We start from the raw sequence: 18,067 nt of genomic DNA on the forward strand, positions 1-18,067 counted from the left end.
TACATTGTGTGTACTCTACCACCTTAAACAAAATCATCAACAAAACAGAACAAGAGGGATGCCCAAGACTGTAGCTTACAAACTATGGAAACAACGTTGGTGTCCATCAATGGATGAACTAGATCAAGAAGATGTGATCTATCCATACAGCAGAATGTGATCTAGCCTTAAGAAAGAAGGAAATCTTGCCATTTGCAACAACTTGGATGAACCCAGAGGGCACAATGCTGAGTGGAATAAGCCAGACAGAGAAACACAAATACTGAATGATTGCACATACATATGGAATCTAAAAAAGTCAAACTCACAGGGAAACAGAGATTAGCATTGCAGTTGCCAGAGGCTGGGAGGTAGGGGAATTGGGGAGCCACTGGCCCAAGGGTACAAACTTCCAATTATGAGATGCGTAAGTTCTGGAGATATAACATACAGCATGGTGACCATGGTTAATAATAATGCATTATATACTCGAAATTAACTGAGGAAACAGATCTTACGGGTTCTCACCATTTAAAAAAAGTAATTACGTGAAGTGATGGACATACTAAATAGCTTGATTGTGGTAACCATTTTGCAATGTGTACATATTCCAGAACATCACATCGTGCACACTAAATAGTTTTCATTCGTCAATCATTTCTCAATAAAGCTTGAAAAAAGGTAAATGTTTAAAATGCGTATGTAAATTAATTAACTGATTAATTACTTGGAAATACAAAGTGGCTCTGGAGTACAGGAGCCCTAGCAATAAGAGGGCATGGGATAGATACCAAGGCAGAGGAGGAGGGAGCCCTGGGGGAGGCCCGAGGTAGGAGGGTCCCTGTCACCTTAATAAAGTAGCTTGGAGGTTCGGATCCCCCACGCCCTACACAGAGCAACTGGAAGAACCTTCCTCTTGCCCTCCTGAGGAATAGGGTGACAGAAAGAATAAGGACTCCAGCCACTCTTCACTGCAAAGGGCCAGCCAGGGACAGGAGGGGATCTTAATTTTTTTTTTTTAAATAGACTCCATGCCCAGCGTGGAACCCAACACAGGGCTTGAACTAACCCCCCTGAGATCAAGACCTGAGCTGAGACCAAGAGTCAGACGCTTAACAGACTCAACCACCCCGGCTCCCTGGGGAGATCTTAATTTCAAGGGAGTTCAAATTTTTACAATGACATGAGATGGGATAATTTGTATAATGGACTGAGGTCGGTTTGTGACTTAAAGTGACCATAGGGCTTGTGTTACTGAAGAGTAATAAGAAACATCATGAGATCTACATGGGGTCTTCATGAGATCATCTGGGCTAAGGAAGAGCTCATTTCACTGAGCAAGGAGGAAACCGAGACAGTTGGGGTTTTATCAATATACTCCATGAGTTCCTTTGTTTTTAAATAATTTTTTAAGTAATCTCTATATCCAATGTGGGCCTTAAGCTCATGACCCTGAGATTAAGAGTCACGTGCTCTACTGACTAGGCCAGCCAATCTACCCCATGAGTTCTACTTATTGAGTGCACTGGACATACATGCTCAGTCTCTCCCATTCTAAAAAACATATCATTTGATCTTTATTTTCCATCCTCCAGTTTCTACCCATCACCTCCCTGAGTTGAGTCTGCCTCAAATACCTCACTCACTCTCCCAGCTTCTTCATGTCCCATCTGTTCCTCCACCCACTGCCAGCTAGCTTCAGACCCAAATACTCCCTTAAAATGGCTTCACCAAGGCCATGATGAACTGACCCTTTAAGCCCAATGGTGCTTTAGGTCTTCCTGTCATTAAATCTCTGACTCTGCTGGTTGTCCTCACATCTCTTCGACTATTCATCATGACTTGTCAGTCTCCTTTACAAAGGCTCCCTTCATCCCGGGAATATTGGGGTTCTCCTTGTCTTTCTCTAATGGACTTCCAGGCAATCTCTCCTTCTGATTGCTAGCCCTGACCTCTCTTCAGAGCCTCAGATGTCATCCATCCATTCATTCACTGGCTAAAGATTTTCTGCAAACCAACTAAATGCCAGGTGGTAATTAGGCATCGAGACTACCACTGTGAACTAGCCACAGTCCTGGCTTCATAAAGCAGATGGTCTGGGGGCCATTAAAGAATGGTAAAGAGAGGCTCTCCAGCTGGGAGGGGCAAGTAGAAACACCTAGCAGTGGTTCTTCAAATAAGCTCTGTGGATCATAAAGGCCTCCATAAACTTTGTGAAATTATATGCAAAGTTCTGCCCACTTGTACATGTTCATGGTTGATATAATCTATGCCTTTTGTTAGGTTAGCCAAAAGGTCCTTGACTCAAAAATGTCTAAAATCCACTGGTCTGATGATAGGTTACTAATGTGACACTGGGCATGATGTTACTCTGAAGAAAAATCAGGGCTTAAGTCATAGATGTGAGCCCCTTCTCTGAGAGGTGAGAGCTGGGTCAGGGATCCAAGGATTTCAATGAAGAATCATGGCAGCAGAGGGCAGTGACAGACAATGGAGACGACAGGGGGGCCTCAAGATAGGGGGGCTTGAGGCTTACCTCAAGCTCCAAAAAGTCTAACTGTGCTTCTCCTATAGCTCCAAGTAACACTCCCCAAATCCCCCAGTCCCGCCATGATGCCACATACCGCAGGTGCTCCCTGTGCGGGAAACAGCAACCATAGCTGTCCTGGGGATGACAGAGGTCTCTCTCATAGCTTTGAAGAAGAGGCATTTGGGGCCACATTTTGAAGTCAGGAGATTTCATGGAATGATCTAGATTTTTAAAAAGATGTTATTCATTTATTCATAAGAGACACAGCAAGAGAGAGGCAGAGACACAGGCAGAGGGAGGAGCCCAATGCAGGACTCGATCCCAGGATCCCGGGGTCACGACCTGAGCTGAAGGCAGATGCTCAACCCTTGAGCCACCCAGGCATCCCAGAATGATCTAGATGTGTGTCTTCTCTTTACAAAGTCTGAGGACCCAACAGCCCTGTGTCCCCACCCTCTACCCATCACAGGGGGCTGGTAGCTGCCTCCTTGGGTGGGGCATGTATATACTTCAGGCTCCATGCCCCAGCCTCATACTTGGACTCTGCTCTCTTTCATGGCACCTGCCCACTCTCCACTCCAGAAGCTCCGGTGGAGACAAGGAAGAGCAGAGGACAAATGGAAAACCGTGGGAAATAAACTATTTACCAGGCAGCAGAAAAAAAATATTTATATACAGGAAGATAAAGGAAAAAGTAAAACAGAAAGGATATAAATTTTCTTTTTTTTAAGGATACAAATTTTCTTAATGCAAAATCTCCTATATTATGTTGTCTACTAGGAAGACTCGGGATCTACAGCCTCATCTAGCTGAACGCTATTTGGATTGTGAAAATGTGCTCCCCATCCCATCCTTCACCAGAATAAAGGCATTACTATTAAAATATTAGGAACACAATGGGGAGTGGAAACCACCATGTCCTAACATTTAAGAAATCACAGTGTATCTGCATAATAACATCAGAAGGGCCATAAAAATTCCTTCTTACAATTAAATAGCTCCATCCACTATTAACAAATTAAGCATTTCATAAGTTATGATACATTAAAAAGAGATCATTGATATTTGATTCTGTTTTGTACATCAGAGATACATGTAATATTAATGACTCATGATCACGACTCTATTTTCTTGAGTCTTTTTAAAGTGCATATTAATCATCTGCTAATATTACCGTAACTCATAAAATACACACTAAATCTCGGCTTAGTGCCTTTCATCTGTAGGAAAAGCTATGTTTTCTGGGTATCTTACAGCATGGCACTGTACCCACTGCTTTCCCTCTGGGGCTAACACCCCTGTTGCACACCCATTCCCTCATCTGTCACAGGTGGAGGTCAGCCACCCTGTGTGTCAGGAAGGAAGTACCGTGTGTGCTCAGTTCAATAGCGTTAATTTCATTCATGTTATTGTGCTACCAATCTCTAGAATTCTTTTCATCTTGCAAAACTGAAACTCATACCCATCAAATAACAACTCCCCATTCCTCTCGTCATCCCAGCGCCTGGCAAGTACCATTCTTCTATCTGTCTCTATGGATTTGGCCATTCTAGGTACCTCACGAGTGGAATTATACGGTATTTGTCTTTGGTAGCTAGTTTATTTCACTTAGCATAATGTCTCCAAGGTTTATCCATGCTGTAGCATATGTCAGAATTCCCTTCCTTTTTAAAGGCTGAATGATGTTCCATTGTGTGTATACACGACGTTTTATCCACCCATCCATCTGCTGGTGGACATTTTGGGTTACTTCCACCCTCTGGCTATTGTGAACAATGCTGCTATGACCATGGGTGTGCAAATATCTCTTTCAACTCTTTTGGGTATGTACCCAGATGTGAAACTGCTGGATTGTGTGGTAATTCTATTTTTAATTTTTTGATGAACCATCACACTGGTTTTCCATAGCAGCTGCATGATTTTATATTTCTACGAGCAATGTTCAAGGATTCCAATTTCTCCACATTATCGCCAACACTTGTTCCTTTCCGCTCTTTCGTTTGTTTGTTTGATAGTAGCCATCCTAATGGATGTGAGGTGGTATCTCACCCGTTAAATTTAAATATCCCCAAAGGTTATGCTTTGCTTCCCAGGTAGCACCTTAGTGATGAGTTTACATTATTATTTGCAAGAAGCCAAGAATGTGTTCATGCAGCATTGCACAACAGCACTGAACATCTAGGTTGGGATGGAAACTGAGTCACGAGACATCTTTGGTGGAGGAAGTTACTGGCCCAAAACATCACCTTCCTTGTTGCACAAATTCACCCAAGGGCAGCTCTATTCTAATGTCATTAGTTCCTCAGGTTTCAATCTGAGCAGGAAAATAAGAGAACATGAGGCGTCTTAGTTATTTAAAATGTGACAAGTCTGAACTTCAAAACCACCTGCAGAAACTCCTCATTCTATTCCACAATTGCTTCTTGCCATCCTCCTGTATGCCCACAAACACTGCCCTAAAACCAGGCCAAGGTAGGAAAGCCTCCTCCACCTCTTCTAACTTAAGACAAAACCATGATGATCTTAAGTCTGTATGGCCTTTCAGCAGAATTCCCAGAAAGTACTGAACGAGAAGTCGGATATCATCTTCGTGAGAAATCAGAGCATCTATGCTGGGCTGAACAATGCCCCCTGCCAAAAACAAATCCACATCCTAATCTCTGGAACCTGCAAATGTTATCTAACGTGGGAAAAAGGACTTTGTAGATGTGATTCACCTTGGGCCAGAGGATTATCTTAGATTACCACACGTACCGTAAATGTCATCACAGGGGCCCATCACACTGGAGGCAGGAAAGTCCGAGGGAGAAGAAAGGCATGTGATGAAGGAAGAGGAGGAAGAGGGATGTGATGTAGCCACAATCCAAAGAATGAGGACCTCTATGAGTTGAAAAGGCACAGACATGGATTCTCCCCTACAGCTTCCAGAAGGATCCCCACCCTGTGCACACACTGAGTTTAGTTCTGTAAGAGCTCATTTCGGACCTCTGACCTGTGGAGTGTGAGACAATATGCCTGCATGTTCCCAGCCACCAAACTGGGAGTAATCTGTCACAGCAGCCATAGGAATATGGCACCAAAGTTAACCTACTTCATTCAGCATCCCTTACACGGGAGCTCCCCAGCTGGGGTACCACGGGGTATTGATCGCCTTGTCTCTGGGGGCAGCAGGGCAGGACCCGGGCAAGAGTCATCCAGAGCTGCCCCAAGGCCCTCCGGTTGTCCCCGGCTGTCCTGAGCACAGCCCATCGAAGATGGGGATGAATAAAAGGAGGTGAACATTCCTATCGTTTCAATCTCTCAGGATCGCTATCTGATAAGCTGCACTTGAAAACTTGAACTAAAGAAGCAAACTGTGGTGTCTTTGCTCAGCAAGAAAGCCCCGATGGCAGGACACCGTGAAGGCCCGCAGCAGCAGCTTCTGCACCCTGCCGGTCCTCCCCGGGGGGCCTCTCTGCACCCCTCACTCTGGCTCCCCCTGTCTCCACGATCTGGGGACACCAGGGCCCCCGGAGTCTGCTTGCCACCGACCTGATGGGGAGAGAAGGGTCTCCGGCGTCCCACCAGTCTTTTGGGGGGCTGATGTACATGCACCACAGCTCCCAGCTGTAGCCATGGGCCGAGTTCTCGTACCGCTGCACCTCAAAGGTGTCCTGTTTGATGTTGTCGATGGACGGGAGGATCACTCGCTTCCGGTTCTCTTGGATTCGGGACAGAACTGGCTCGGCCCTGAAACACAGGGAGGTAGAAATAAAATCTCTCTCCTGCGGCACATCTACCCCTCCACCGGCACCGGGCCCCCAACACCACAGAGAAGGAACAGCAGGAATGTAGCTAAAGGGTGGGGAGGGGTCCAGGGCAGGCCGGGGCTCAGATGGAAACTGAGGCACCAGGGTGGATGGTGCAATTTGAGCGCGCTCACTGCAAGGCAGTGCAGTGCAGCTCATGCCCTGGCCTGGAGGGATCATACAGCGCTGCTGCCCAGGGCCCGAGAGGTCGGGAGCAAGGCTTCAGAACCCGGGGGCCTCTCCCCAGAAAGCCCCAGGCCTCTCTTGTGCTGATGGCCCAAAAGCAGCCAAGGCAAGCCTGTCCTTCCCACTCTGACTGCACACAGCTCACTCTGCACCACGGATTCCCAGCATTTGCCAGTTCCCCTCAGGCGCTGCTTGATGCTTCTTGTTTCTTCTGCAGGAGCTGAATTTTCTTCCCCAAAATGGGTCACTTCTGCCCTTGGTGGCCTGCTTTTAATAAGCATCTCACCAGCTTCTCGGTGTGTGTGACTATTTCAGTTGTTTTAATTGATTATTTAATTGATTTCCTAAAAGGGATCTAATTGAATTGGTTAGCAATGGCAGGAGGGAACTCACTGAATGCAGAGGCAGGCGGAACCCTGCCTCCCCGCGAGCCTGCCCGCTCAGGGCTGTGGCGGGAGACAGGCAGGGGGACCTGGCTCCAGGTTCAAGGTACCGCCCTGACGGCTTAGGAGGAAGCAGATGGCCAGACTCCCCCACCAGCATGTGTCTCCAAGGCAGACGTAGGAAAAGATTGTTTCCTATATTCGAGAAGGAAAAGATGGCTCTCGTAAGCCAGGGCATTAATCTCCCTGCTTAGAACAGAGCTCAGGCTTTGGAAAAGAGTCAAGTGAAAATCCCATTCCTCTGCATTATTTGGAAGAATAATGAGAACGCTCGGCCTGCCTCCCATCTCTTTTCATTTCCAGCTATTGAATTACCTGTTGGCTCATCTCATCTTTCTATTTAAAACAAGCAATAAAATATACCCTGGGCCATTGACTGCCTCCAATCCTTTTGCACACACCGTACAGGCTGAAGCCAAATGGGACTCACTTGTCAACGGTTTCCAGATACACTTCTGAGTTTCACCCCTCCAAACACCTGCTCATGCTGTTCTCCTCCGGGAATGCTCTTGGCCACTGACAAAAAGTCTAGTTACCTATGGAGTCTCACCAGATCAAGTGCCACATCTCCCAAGAAGCCGTCCTTGATTTCTCTGGAGGAGGGCTCTCTCCTTCCAGCTCTTGGACCATCTTCTCCACCTTATCAAGTCACTCTGGCTACATGTTGTCTTTGCTAATCTTGGAACACACATTATTTTCCCTAATGAGCTAAGGGTAGCTGGTATTTATGGAGCCCTTGCCATGTGCTAGGTGCCATTCTAAATATTCCAGATGGGCCAGGCTGACTAACAGATCTCACAATGCTCCTATGAAGTAGACAGTATGATCCGTGTTTGACCAATGAGGTAAAGTCGCTTGCCCCAGGCCACACAGCCAGCTGGTGGCAGAGCCGGGTCTCTAACCTGGATGCTCTGGCTTCATGCCCTACCCATGAGCTCTACTGTGACCTCCACTGGGTCAGGCTCCGCCGGTCTGGCGGCCTGCTGTATAGAAGCATTCAGTTCAGCCCGTCGCTGTGATGAACTTCTAAGCGCAGGGCCAGAAGGCCTTCCTTCTGCTAACGCTTCTGATGCTGCAGAGCATGATCTCTGGGTCTGCGAGGAAGGTACACCTGTTCCCAGTGATCTGCACCCCTCCCTGGAGACATCCCACCTTTACCACCTGGCCGCCTGTGCTTCCCTGCAGAGGGCACACTCCCTCCCTCACCCCCAGGCCACATGTGCCCCGCTCTGGCCCTTGGGGTGTGAGCCAAAGGGATGACATATGTCATATGGGAGCAGCTGCTCCACTAGCCACACCCCGGCTCCTCCCCCGAGCCACAAACGTGGGATGTCCTTGACAGAGCCGTGCTTCCTGTCACTTCAGGCCGCAGAACAGGACATGTGTCTCTCACTTCAATACTGATTTGTATTTGATATTTTAAAATGGTCTGCGTTTGGCCATTTGTGCTACTTCAAGCTGGAAGCACATCTTCTGGAGAGCAAATCAGCTAAGAATCGGGTTTATTCAGGGAAGCAGCCTCCGATTCTCTGAGACCCATGAATGTCTCCACGTGACTTGCTACCCCGCCTACCCCTCCCTGGTCACCCCAGGATGGAGCAGCCACGACAGTCACAGGGGCTGCCCACTGCTGGGGTGCTCGTACCTGAGGCAGCACTACGTGCCCTTGCTGAGAAATGCCTACCACCTGATTGTGTTTTTAGATAATAATACCATTATCTTACGATCCCCAGACCCATAGCCCCTAACTAAAATTCCTGGATTTTAGAAACAGGGAGAAGAGTACCATGTCTAGGGGGCCAATAGAGCTACACCAAATAAATAAAAACAGCCTCACTTTGGCAATCATCAGATTGCTAATTTGTAGACTTTATATTTTTTTTAAATTTTTGTTCTCTTTAGGTGGCTGCTTTAACACTGCTTATTAGCACCATAACAAATGTAGACTTAGATAATCCAAAGAATCCACCAGGCAACTCTTATTTCACGCCTTCCCATTAACAGCTTAAGGCATTTTACTACAAGTTCCCACAACCTCTAATCTTTTCACAATAAAGTAGGTTGGCATATTTGGCATATAAAATAAAATACATGACTACTTATCTCCTACGTCATCTCTTATAGTCGTATTTACATTTTATGTATATGACAGTCTAAAAACTGTTAACTATCAAAGTTCCCTTCTAAGAACGGAAAACGAATTCCAGTTTTTTAAACAAAAAGGACACGGTCTTGGAAGGACTTTACATAAGCGGCCAGGTGTGTAACCTGTACAAAATTAAGCTGTTTTAAATTACAGATTATAAGCAACTGACTGCAAATAGTCCTTTCTTCTCTGTACTACATTTTGGCTAATATTGCAAAACTAATGCCAGTCTTAAAAGTTGCTATTACCAATTCCATTGACTTCAGCAAGGTATCTGAAGTTATAACAAAGACCCCTTGGGTCTCAGAATGCAGAGCACATGTGGAGTCAAGCCACAGTCACAGGCAGTTGACCTGCTACACGGACAAGATGAAAATCTTTGTTGTCATGATTCACCGATGTTGGAGATTATTATTGCGGTGTAACCTGGTGAAGGTTGAGACATAGTGTAGTGTCTACCTTGTAATGAAGGACCATAGGGACATATGTCACTCTGGTAAACATGTGGAAACGAAGTGTGATGAACATAGAGACCAGTTAGACTCTAGGCTACATGAGGGCAGATACCAAATCCTGCCAGATTCTGAACCCTGGCTGAGTGACCAACTGTCTCGGTTTGTCCAGGACTGTTCTGGTTTTACCAAGGAAAGTCCTGCATTTCAGGAAATCCTTCAGCACTGGGCAGAACAGCTGGTCACCTCACCTCTGGCCTAGGACACTGTATGGGACAATAGTAGGCAACTAGCAAATATTTGTCAAAAGGAGGATGCAGGCAGCCACTGCGTTTAGATGCATGATGATGAGGATGTGAGATGGGTGAGTGGAGGTCGAGGCCAAGGGGGAAGAGCAGACATCCAAAATAAAAGGGAAAATCAGCTAGAGCTAGAGGTGATGATAGCTAGAGGCTGACATGATGGGGAGGGAAGAGTCAAGTGAAAGGGAACATGGAGAGAATCACCAGTTTTGATAGAAAAGAATCAGGAAGGGAAGGATGCAGCAAAAAAGGGAAAAAGCTCCAACGGAATATTCAAGTGCATCTGTTCAGAAGACTTCCAGTTCAATGATTCTCAAACCTGAGCAAGCATCAGAGTTACCTGGAGCGCTGGTTAAAACAGATTGCTAGACCCACTCCCAGAGCTTCTGATTGCAGAGGTCTTGGGGAACCCAAGAATCTGCATCTCAAACAGGCTCCCAGATGATGCTGCTGATCTGGGGACCACACTTTGAGAACCACTGATGAGAGATAAACAACTCCGAAGCTTAGGGGAGGTCGGGGCTGCAAACATACAGCTGTGTGTCACCAAGTCTGATGGCGGCAGAAAAACCAGGAAAGAACACTAGTGTCTGAGATGACACTAGATACCCAGGTGCACTTGAAGGAGCCAGTGTTAACTGTGACCCCAGCTTCCAAATCTTCACACGCTCACGCACACAACCATTCTCCTTTGATCCAGCCATTAAAGAGATTCTAAAGTGTGCTGCAAATGGAGAAGAGCAGATGTTTTAATGTTTCAATGGTAATGGATAGTGGCTCTTCCAATCTGGTACTGCGAACGGCATTTATTTAAGATCGCACCAGTGAATTGACACATGTCCCAAACATGGTTTGTGAAATGAAAGACTCTGCTTCTTAGGAATTAAGCAAACGGAGCACAGGTTATTTAACCTCTGCCTTGGTTTACCTAAACTGGGCAGTCAGCAACACCCATGTGACCATGCTTTTCAAATCTACAGCCCTAATCTAAAGTCAGCATGCTCACTGAGTGATTTGGGCATTTTGAGGCTTTACTACTCTTGTATCCTAAGTCTCCTCTCCCATGTGCTCCCCACAATCTCTTCCAGACTGTTCTTTTTACCACCTGGGAAACCATCCGAGGCCACACCTGCAAAGTTATGAACCCCCCCTTCCTACAAACGACGTTAAAGATAATCCCATGTGTTTTCAGGAGTAGGTAGGATTATAATGGATCTCTTTCCTCCAAATATCACTCAACCATCCTCCTCACACAAGGGGACAGACAAGCAGGAAAAGAGAGCAAATAAGGTTCTCTTGACCCCTTGGCAAGGATTATCAAGAGTTCTGTCTAATTAATATGTCATCCTCACTGGAATTTTGATGATGGTGGTGATGACCACAACAATGAGGAGCAGAGGAGACAGCACACTATTCCCTGCTTCCCGGTTTTATCCCAGATTATCAACCCACCCTTCTTCATTGGTCCAGCAGCCCTAGAGGAAACAGGTGAAGTTTCCACCTCCCAGATTCTAACTCCTTCTGACCACACTACTGCAGGTCCTGAATGCCCCTAGGGTCCAGCTTGTGACCTACCAGCCAGCAGTGAATTCCACGTGGGCATCAAAGAAGCCAGTGACCTGGCCAGTGGCCACTTTCCAGCCCTCGATGCGAGCTCGGATCAGGCCCTCTCTTTTTTGGTTGCGCACCACCTTCACCAGCCCAGGGTAGCGCTTGTGAACGTACTCCTCCAAGGGGGCCTTCAGCTCCTCTGCAAATGACAAAATGCAAGAAAGTCCATCAACATGGCGTTTCACATGTGTGTACAACCCACCGGGATGCCAACAGATCTTCAGGAAGTTCGGAGCGGCAAGAGTTGGCATGTTAGTAATTTTTGTAGAAGAGACAACTCAGGCAGCGTGAGGTCAGAAGATATTGCTGACACACCAGCCCAGGACCGCAGTGCTCGCCCCACATCCCAGGTATACAGTTGGGCAGAGTCCACACTTGGCTTTTACTTTCCGACTGCTACAGGCCAGCAGATGTCTTTTGAGGATTTTCTTTGTGGCCTTTCCTCCTTTCTAGGCCAGCATTCCTGCCCTCCCACTATCCCCTGGGTCCTGTTATCCCACGTCTAGAGAGGTTTTCCCATCTGTACATACACTGGTTCATACAGTACATGTCCTGGGTGGTCCAGACCCACAGTCATGCACCGATGCAAAGTTATCACGCTTGTTCCTTTGGTCTTCGTTTAACAAAGCAATCTTTGCCTAGGAGTAGAAATGCTGCTCTTGCAGCCAACCTAATGCTAGCAGAGATGGAACATTCTTCTGCAAGAAGCAAGTGGTATAAAGTGTTATTTATATGATCTAATTTAATCCTTACAACAACCTAGGAAGGAACTAGATCAATTCCATTAATTAACTAGATTAATTCCACTTTGCAAATTAAGAAACTGTCTTGGGGAGGCTAACCTGTCCCGACATCACACACCTACCAATGGAAGAGCTAGAACATGAACCAAATGTGTCTAACTCCATAGGCAAGATGGTTGACACCTTTCTGTACCTGAGAAATCACCAGATGTAGGAGGGCGAGCAGGGGACTCATAGATATGCACACTGCGAGGATCCGCCCTTGGAGAGTCTCATGCTGTAGGTCACTCATGGGGCTTGAGAGCATTCTAGGGGATTCTGATATAAGCAGTCCACAGATCATACTTTAAGAGACATTCTTTTCTAACTTCACTTCACTGGGTCAGAAACTTCTACTGAGGCATAGCGTGTGCTTGGGTACTGACACTGGAGTCAGGCTGCCTAGGGTTCAGAACCTAGTGCAGCCAGGCATCACCTGAGTGGCCCTGGGTGATTTAGCCAATCAATCCATGCCTCAATCTATCTCCTCCTTTGCTGAAGGAAGATGATAATCATCATATAGACCTTCTAGGGTGATGGTGAAGACTACGTGAGTTACTATAGACGGAATGCCGAGAACCACTGCTGCCACAATGGAAAGGCTCAACCTTGAGTAGCTGGCACTAGTCATATTTTTCCCTCTTTCCATCCACATAGGTGCAGGACACTCAGACAGAGATTTCAGAGCACCCCAGGGTGCCTGGGGAAGCTGCACCCATGATGGGAGAGGCCTACAGGCTAGATGATGGCTCTCAAACTGGAGGGCATGGCAGGACCACTAGGGGTGCAGAAACAGAGTGCTGGGCCCCTTCCCCATAGTTCATTTTCAGAAGGTCGGGAGTGAGGCCCTAGTATTTGTGTTTCTAACCAGATCCAGGGAGTGCCTATGCTGGAGTATGGGGAACCACTTTGAGAACCACCCAGCTCACACCACATAGGGCTTGTTGGCACATGCTTGGTGCATCATACACCCTCAAGAAATTATTTATTGTTGGTGTTTTCACCAACTGGTTTCACCGGCACTTGCCATCATCTCAGGGTTGTGAGGGGGCTGGTGGAGAAGCCAGGCTGCAGGGACCCCCTCTGCTTCTTCACTCACTGTTAACTAAGAGAAGGATAATCGAATATATGGGTTTTCAGCTTCTAGAAACCATCTACTGACTGAATGTTGGCTGGATTTTCCCGTCTATTAATTAAATTTCTTGGAACAAAAATTCTAGCAAGAGTGTTGGGCAGGCCATGCCTGCTTGGCTTTTCACTCGGTGGGTGGGCAGTGGATGAAGGGACATGCCATGGAAGGCAATGGATCATGCATGGGCACTGCACCCACAGAATGGTACAATGAGAAACCTACCCATTCACTAGGATTAGCCCATGGTGGTAGTAATTTGGGGAATCTCTGTAGTTACAGGTTATTCTGAGTGCCAAGTGCAAAGCACTATACCAGGGGACCTACAGGCACTGCTACCCTTTAGCTGCTGGGTGACCTGGGGCCTGGTAACTGGATGGCAATCCCTAGACCTGCCAGTCACCATGTCTAAATGCCAAGTGGTTTCTTCATTTGTCCCGTGGTTATGACCGAGACACTCTACTGAGGGTGGAGAGAGTGATAGGCATTTACACTGTTGACAAAAGACAGTGTGGCTCACTACCACTGCTTTCCACATCTCAAGGCCACTGAGATACGGACATCAAAAGGCTTTGAGAAGTGTAAAGGGGAAATGCCTACCCATTTGGTACTAGCCCTATGGCTGTTTTTTTTTTTAAGATTTTATTTATTTATTCATGAGAGACAGAGAGAGACAGAGAGGAGAGAGAGAGAGAGAGAGAGAGAGAGAGAGAGAGAGAGAGAGAAGCAGAGACACAGGCAAAAGGAGAAGCAGGCTCCATGCAGGGAGCCCAGCATGGGATTCGATCCCAGATCCCCAGGATCACACCCCGGGGCTGAAGGTGGCGCTAAACCGCTGAGCCACCGGGCTGCCCAGCCCTATGGCTGTTAAGAATAAATGAGAAATTTCTATTACATAGAAAGCCCTTAATAGGCATTCAATAAATGTTGTTTCCTATTCATATTAGCAACGGAGATCAATTTTATAACTTCCCATGAATGACAGCTTGTCTTCCTAGCTAGTCAACATCAATATGAAGTCTGGGGCCCACCGTATAGGGCTAGACACCATCCTCACTTACAAGATCTGGGTACACATTGTTCTAAACACAACGGAAGTGATGCTCCATGGGCTTTTAGGGGAATATCAACGGAGATGCCACCATCTAACTGCACAAAATTCAAGGACAAACGATAACGGTCAGGTTTCTCTTCCCAGTCACTGAATATGGTTCTATACCAGAAAGCAGTGGCTTGTGACCTTGCCTGGATTTAACGTCAATGGGTGGAACATGGTTTTAACAGTCTGAGAGACTGGGGTGTTGAGATGTGGAATTGCCTTAAAGCAAGAGAGCCTACAAGTTTACCAAGTTAAAACAAGGCCTTCGGGCTCACCAGGGAAGGAAACCCATCCCCATCCTGACAATGGTAAGAAATGTCACCCCCATCACCTGAGATCCTTTATCATCCTTAACAGATGAAACCATGCTTAAATTTTATAATAACAGTAAGAAAAACATTAGACATATGATTTTTCGCACCAGCAAACTCAGAGAAAAAAACCAAAAACTTGTGTCTGCAAAAATCAGTGTTTACTTTCCAGTGCTCTAAAATCCAATTCTAAATTGGTCCAGAGTCATTTGGGAATCTTTGTGTTTCTTAAGGTTTTGGTAAATAGCATTTGGGGAGGTCAAGAGGGAAGCAGCAAATACCACCTGTAATCAGATGGAGCCAGAAGAGAGATTATCTTCTCCTTACCAATAAAAGAAACACTTGTCATCCAGGCTTAAGGAGTACATATTGGCAACAAGAAAGTTACAAAGACTGAGAACTACAGCGAAAATGTTATTACAGAATTATATCTAAATCCCACCCTTTCAGTGATATTACAGAATAAACCAGGAGTCCGGTCCTGTGACTAAGCCCTGCTCAGAACCAAGTGTTGACCTTACAAACTCATCTCTAGCTGTTCCAGAACCAGTCCATGAACCTTGGTGCCACAAAGATGTGAAATGGGAAGTGGCCACACTGCCTAGGGTGGAGCCATGTCTGTACCTGTCAACCCTCATACAGTAATTATGTCTTGATGATGAGACCTATGGAATGTTCTAATTCTCCCTCAAGGTATGGCGACTCGAGAGAATCAGTGTAAGCTCGGTGAGTGTTTCGCAAATGTTGAGCTGCATCTGAATCACTGGTAGGTCTGGTGTGTGGCCCAAGAATTTGCATTTCTAACGAGGTCCAAGGGGCTGTGGCGGCTGCTGCCCAGGTGAATGTGCTTTGAGTAGCTCTGGCTTCGTGGTGACCACCTGTGTGTGATTCTGAGCAGAAGTTCTAGAATCCCAGTGGGGCCCCTGCCCATCTCTGCTTTTCCCACTACCTCAATCTTCTTCTCTTGCTCCCTCTGAAAGATGGAGCTCTTTGAAGATGATCTCAATCTATGTGATGAGGTTTGTCTTCCCACCTCCAAAACTGGATGCTCATTGCTGGTCACCCCTGCACGAAGCAACCTCACAGTTAAGTCCGTCTCCTGCCCAGGGCCTCACATGATCCTAGCTTCTGTTCTCACTCCCATGACTCCTCTGACTCTTGCTATCAGTGCTACGATTCTACCAATATTACTTCTGCCACCACAGCCACTTATTACCAACACTTCTCCCTGCCAGCAGCTGCTGAGCTTTGGGCATGCCGCTGGCTGGGAATGCATGGGTTGCGACAGCTGGGATGAGAAAATGGTACACATGGCATGTTCCAATTAAAAGCAAAAAACAAAAAACTCCTGCCTCAAAGCCAGCATCCCTAAGAATGTGGTCCCTACCTAGGACTCACCTGGGAGCTCATGCAAATGCTGGTTCCCAGACACATGCTGAGAGTTTCTAAGTTAGCTGGCATCAGTAGGGTTGACCAGCACTCCAGATGATTCTCACACAAGTACCACCACTCTTTCAGCACTGATGGATTCTTTTTTTTCACTGTTTTTCGTGTGATAAAATACACAGAACATAAAATTGACTATTTTGATTATTTTTGAAAAATATTTTATTTATTTATTCATGAGAGACACACAGAGAGAGGCAGAGGTACAGGCAGAGGGAGAAGCCAGCCTCATGCAGGGAGCCCGATGTGGGACTCGATCCCAGGACCCCAGGGTCATGCCCTGAGCCAAAGGCAGACGCTCAACCACTCAGCCACCCAGGTGCCCCTATTTTGATTATTTTTAAGTGAATGATTCAGTGGCATTCCGTGCATTCACAATGTGGTGCAACCATCACCCCTCTCTAGCTCTAGAACTTTCCATCAGACCAAACATAAATCCTGCACCCATCAAGCAGTCACTCTCCACTTTCTATCCCACCTCAGCCTCTGATGACCGCTACTCTGCTTTCCATCTCTATGAATCTGCCTTTCCTGGATATTTCAGTAAAATGGAGTCACGTAGCATGCAGCCTTTTGGTCTATAAGCCTGGGTCAGCTTTGAAGTTGGGAAAGGAGAGGTGAAGAGTTGTTTTGAGTGTGATCTTTAACACCTAGACCTCACTGAAAATCTGATTCTATATTTTGCTGCCAGTTTGCTTTTCTACCCTCACTTTGGTCATCTAGCTGACTGGCAGCTGGTTCCCAAAGCAATTCCACGCTCAGTGAAGGGATCTCTGACCTCTCCAAGGAGAGGATTCAGCCCTTGGATCTATGTCATACCCACAGGCTCCTCTGACACCAGTCTTTCCTCTATCCCTGATGAGAACTTCCAGCTCACCACACTTGAGGCCTTTAAGATCACTCAGGGGAAAAACATGGTGTTCAACATCGGGTTTTAGTGGAGTTATTAGTCATGATTACCCATGACTACATTCTGCAGTGTCTTTTTTGATGAGGTAATGTAAAAAAATCAGCGATAATACCATAGAAAGAACACAAAATATGGACTTACGGACTTAAAACACATGACTTTTCAGGTGTGCCTGAGAATATCTTTATGCCTGAAACAAATAACCAGCTAAATGCATAAAAGTGGCCATACAAAAAAATGATACTGCATTTTAAAAAATGATCTTTTAAAATAAAAAAAGGGAGGACAGAAAAACCTGGTTGCATACCCTGGTCATGCAATATATATGGGTTTCACATTGTCAAATGGAGATAGGAAGTTCCAGAAATCAATCCAGGTTTTGTAGAACCCAAAGTTTGTAAAATTTGGAGGATTCTCTTTAAGAAAAAGACAACTCTTGGAGGCGCCTGCGTGGCTCAGTTGGTTAAGCGTCCAATTCTTGATTTCAGTTCAGGTCACGATCTCAGGGTGGTGAGATCAAGCCCTGTGTCAGGCTCTGCACTAGGCATGAAATCTGCTTAAGATTCTCTCTCTGCCCCTCCCCATTCCCCACTCATGCTCTCTCTCTCAAAGAAAAAAATCTTTTTCATAAAATTTTCAAAAACATATGGGCTTATGAACATATTGTCAGCAGGGCAGCATACGTGAGAGGTCCAGAGCATGAGTTTCCTTAGCCTCACAGTGAGCACACCCTGGTGAGGCTGATTTCATGGATGCAAAGTTCCTTTTTGCTATTAATCACGACTTCAAATATTTCAAATACGATGCTCGTATGCATCTGTAATGAAGCATCTAGATGCCAAAATAACTAAGCAAGCTAGGGCTGTCAGCTAATCATGAAATGCTCCAGAACACTATTCAGGTAAGTTCCCCTTTCACCATCAACGAGAGAATGACCTATCTTGCAAACTTCG

At 46.2% G+C, this 18,067-nt stretch overlaps 1 protein-coding gene across 1 annotated transcript in view; it reads right to left on the reverse strand.

Annotated features, from left to right (window-relative positions):
• Nucleotides 1–18,067, reverse strand: part of GALNT17 (polypeptide N-acetylgalactosaminyltransferase 17) — a 431,130-nt gene that overhangs the window by 202,017 nt on the left and 211,046 nt on the right. The window contains exons 4-5 of the mRNA XM_026017521.2: nt 11,402–11,576; nt 6,041–6,238 (exon numbers count right to left, since the gene is read on the reverse strand). Of these exons, the coding sequence (XP_025873306.2) occupies nt 6,041–6,238; nt 11,402–11,576 (373 nt within the window). The remainder of the gene's footprint in view (nt 1–6,040; nt 6,239–11,401; nt 11,577–18,067) is intronic.

Source organism: Vulpes vulpes, chromosome 3 (genome assembly GCF_048418805.1).
Source record: "Vulpes vulpes isolate BD-2025 chromosome 3, VulVul3, whole genome shotgun sequence".
Classification (NCBI taxonomy): Eukaryota; Metazoa; Chordata; class Mammalia; order Carnivora; family Canidae; genus Vulpes; species Vulpes vulpes.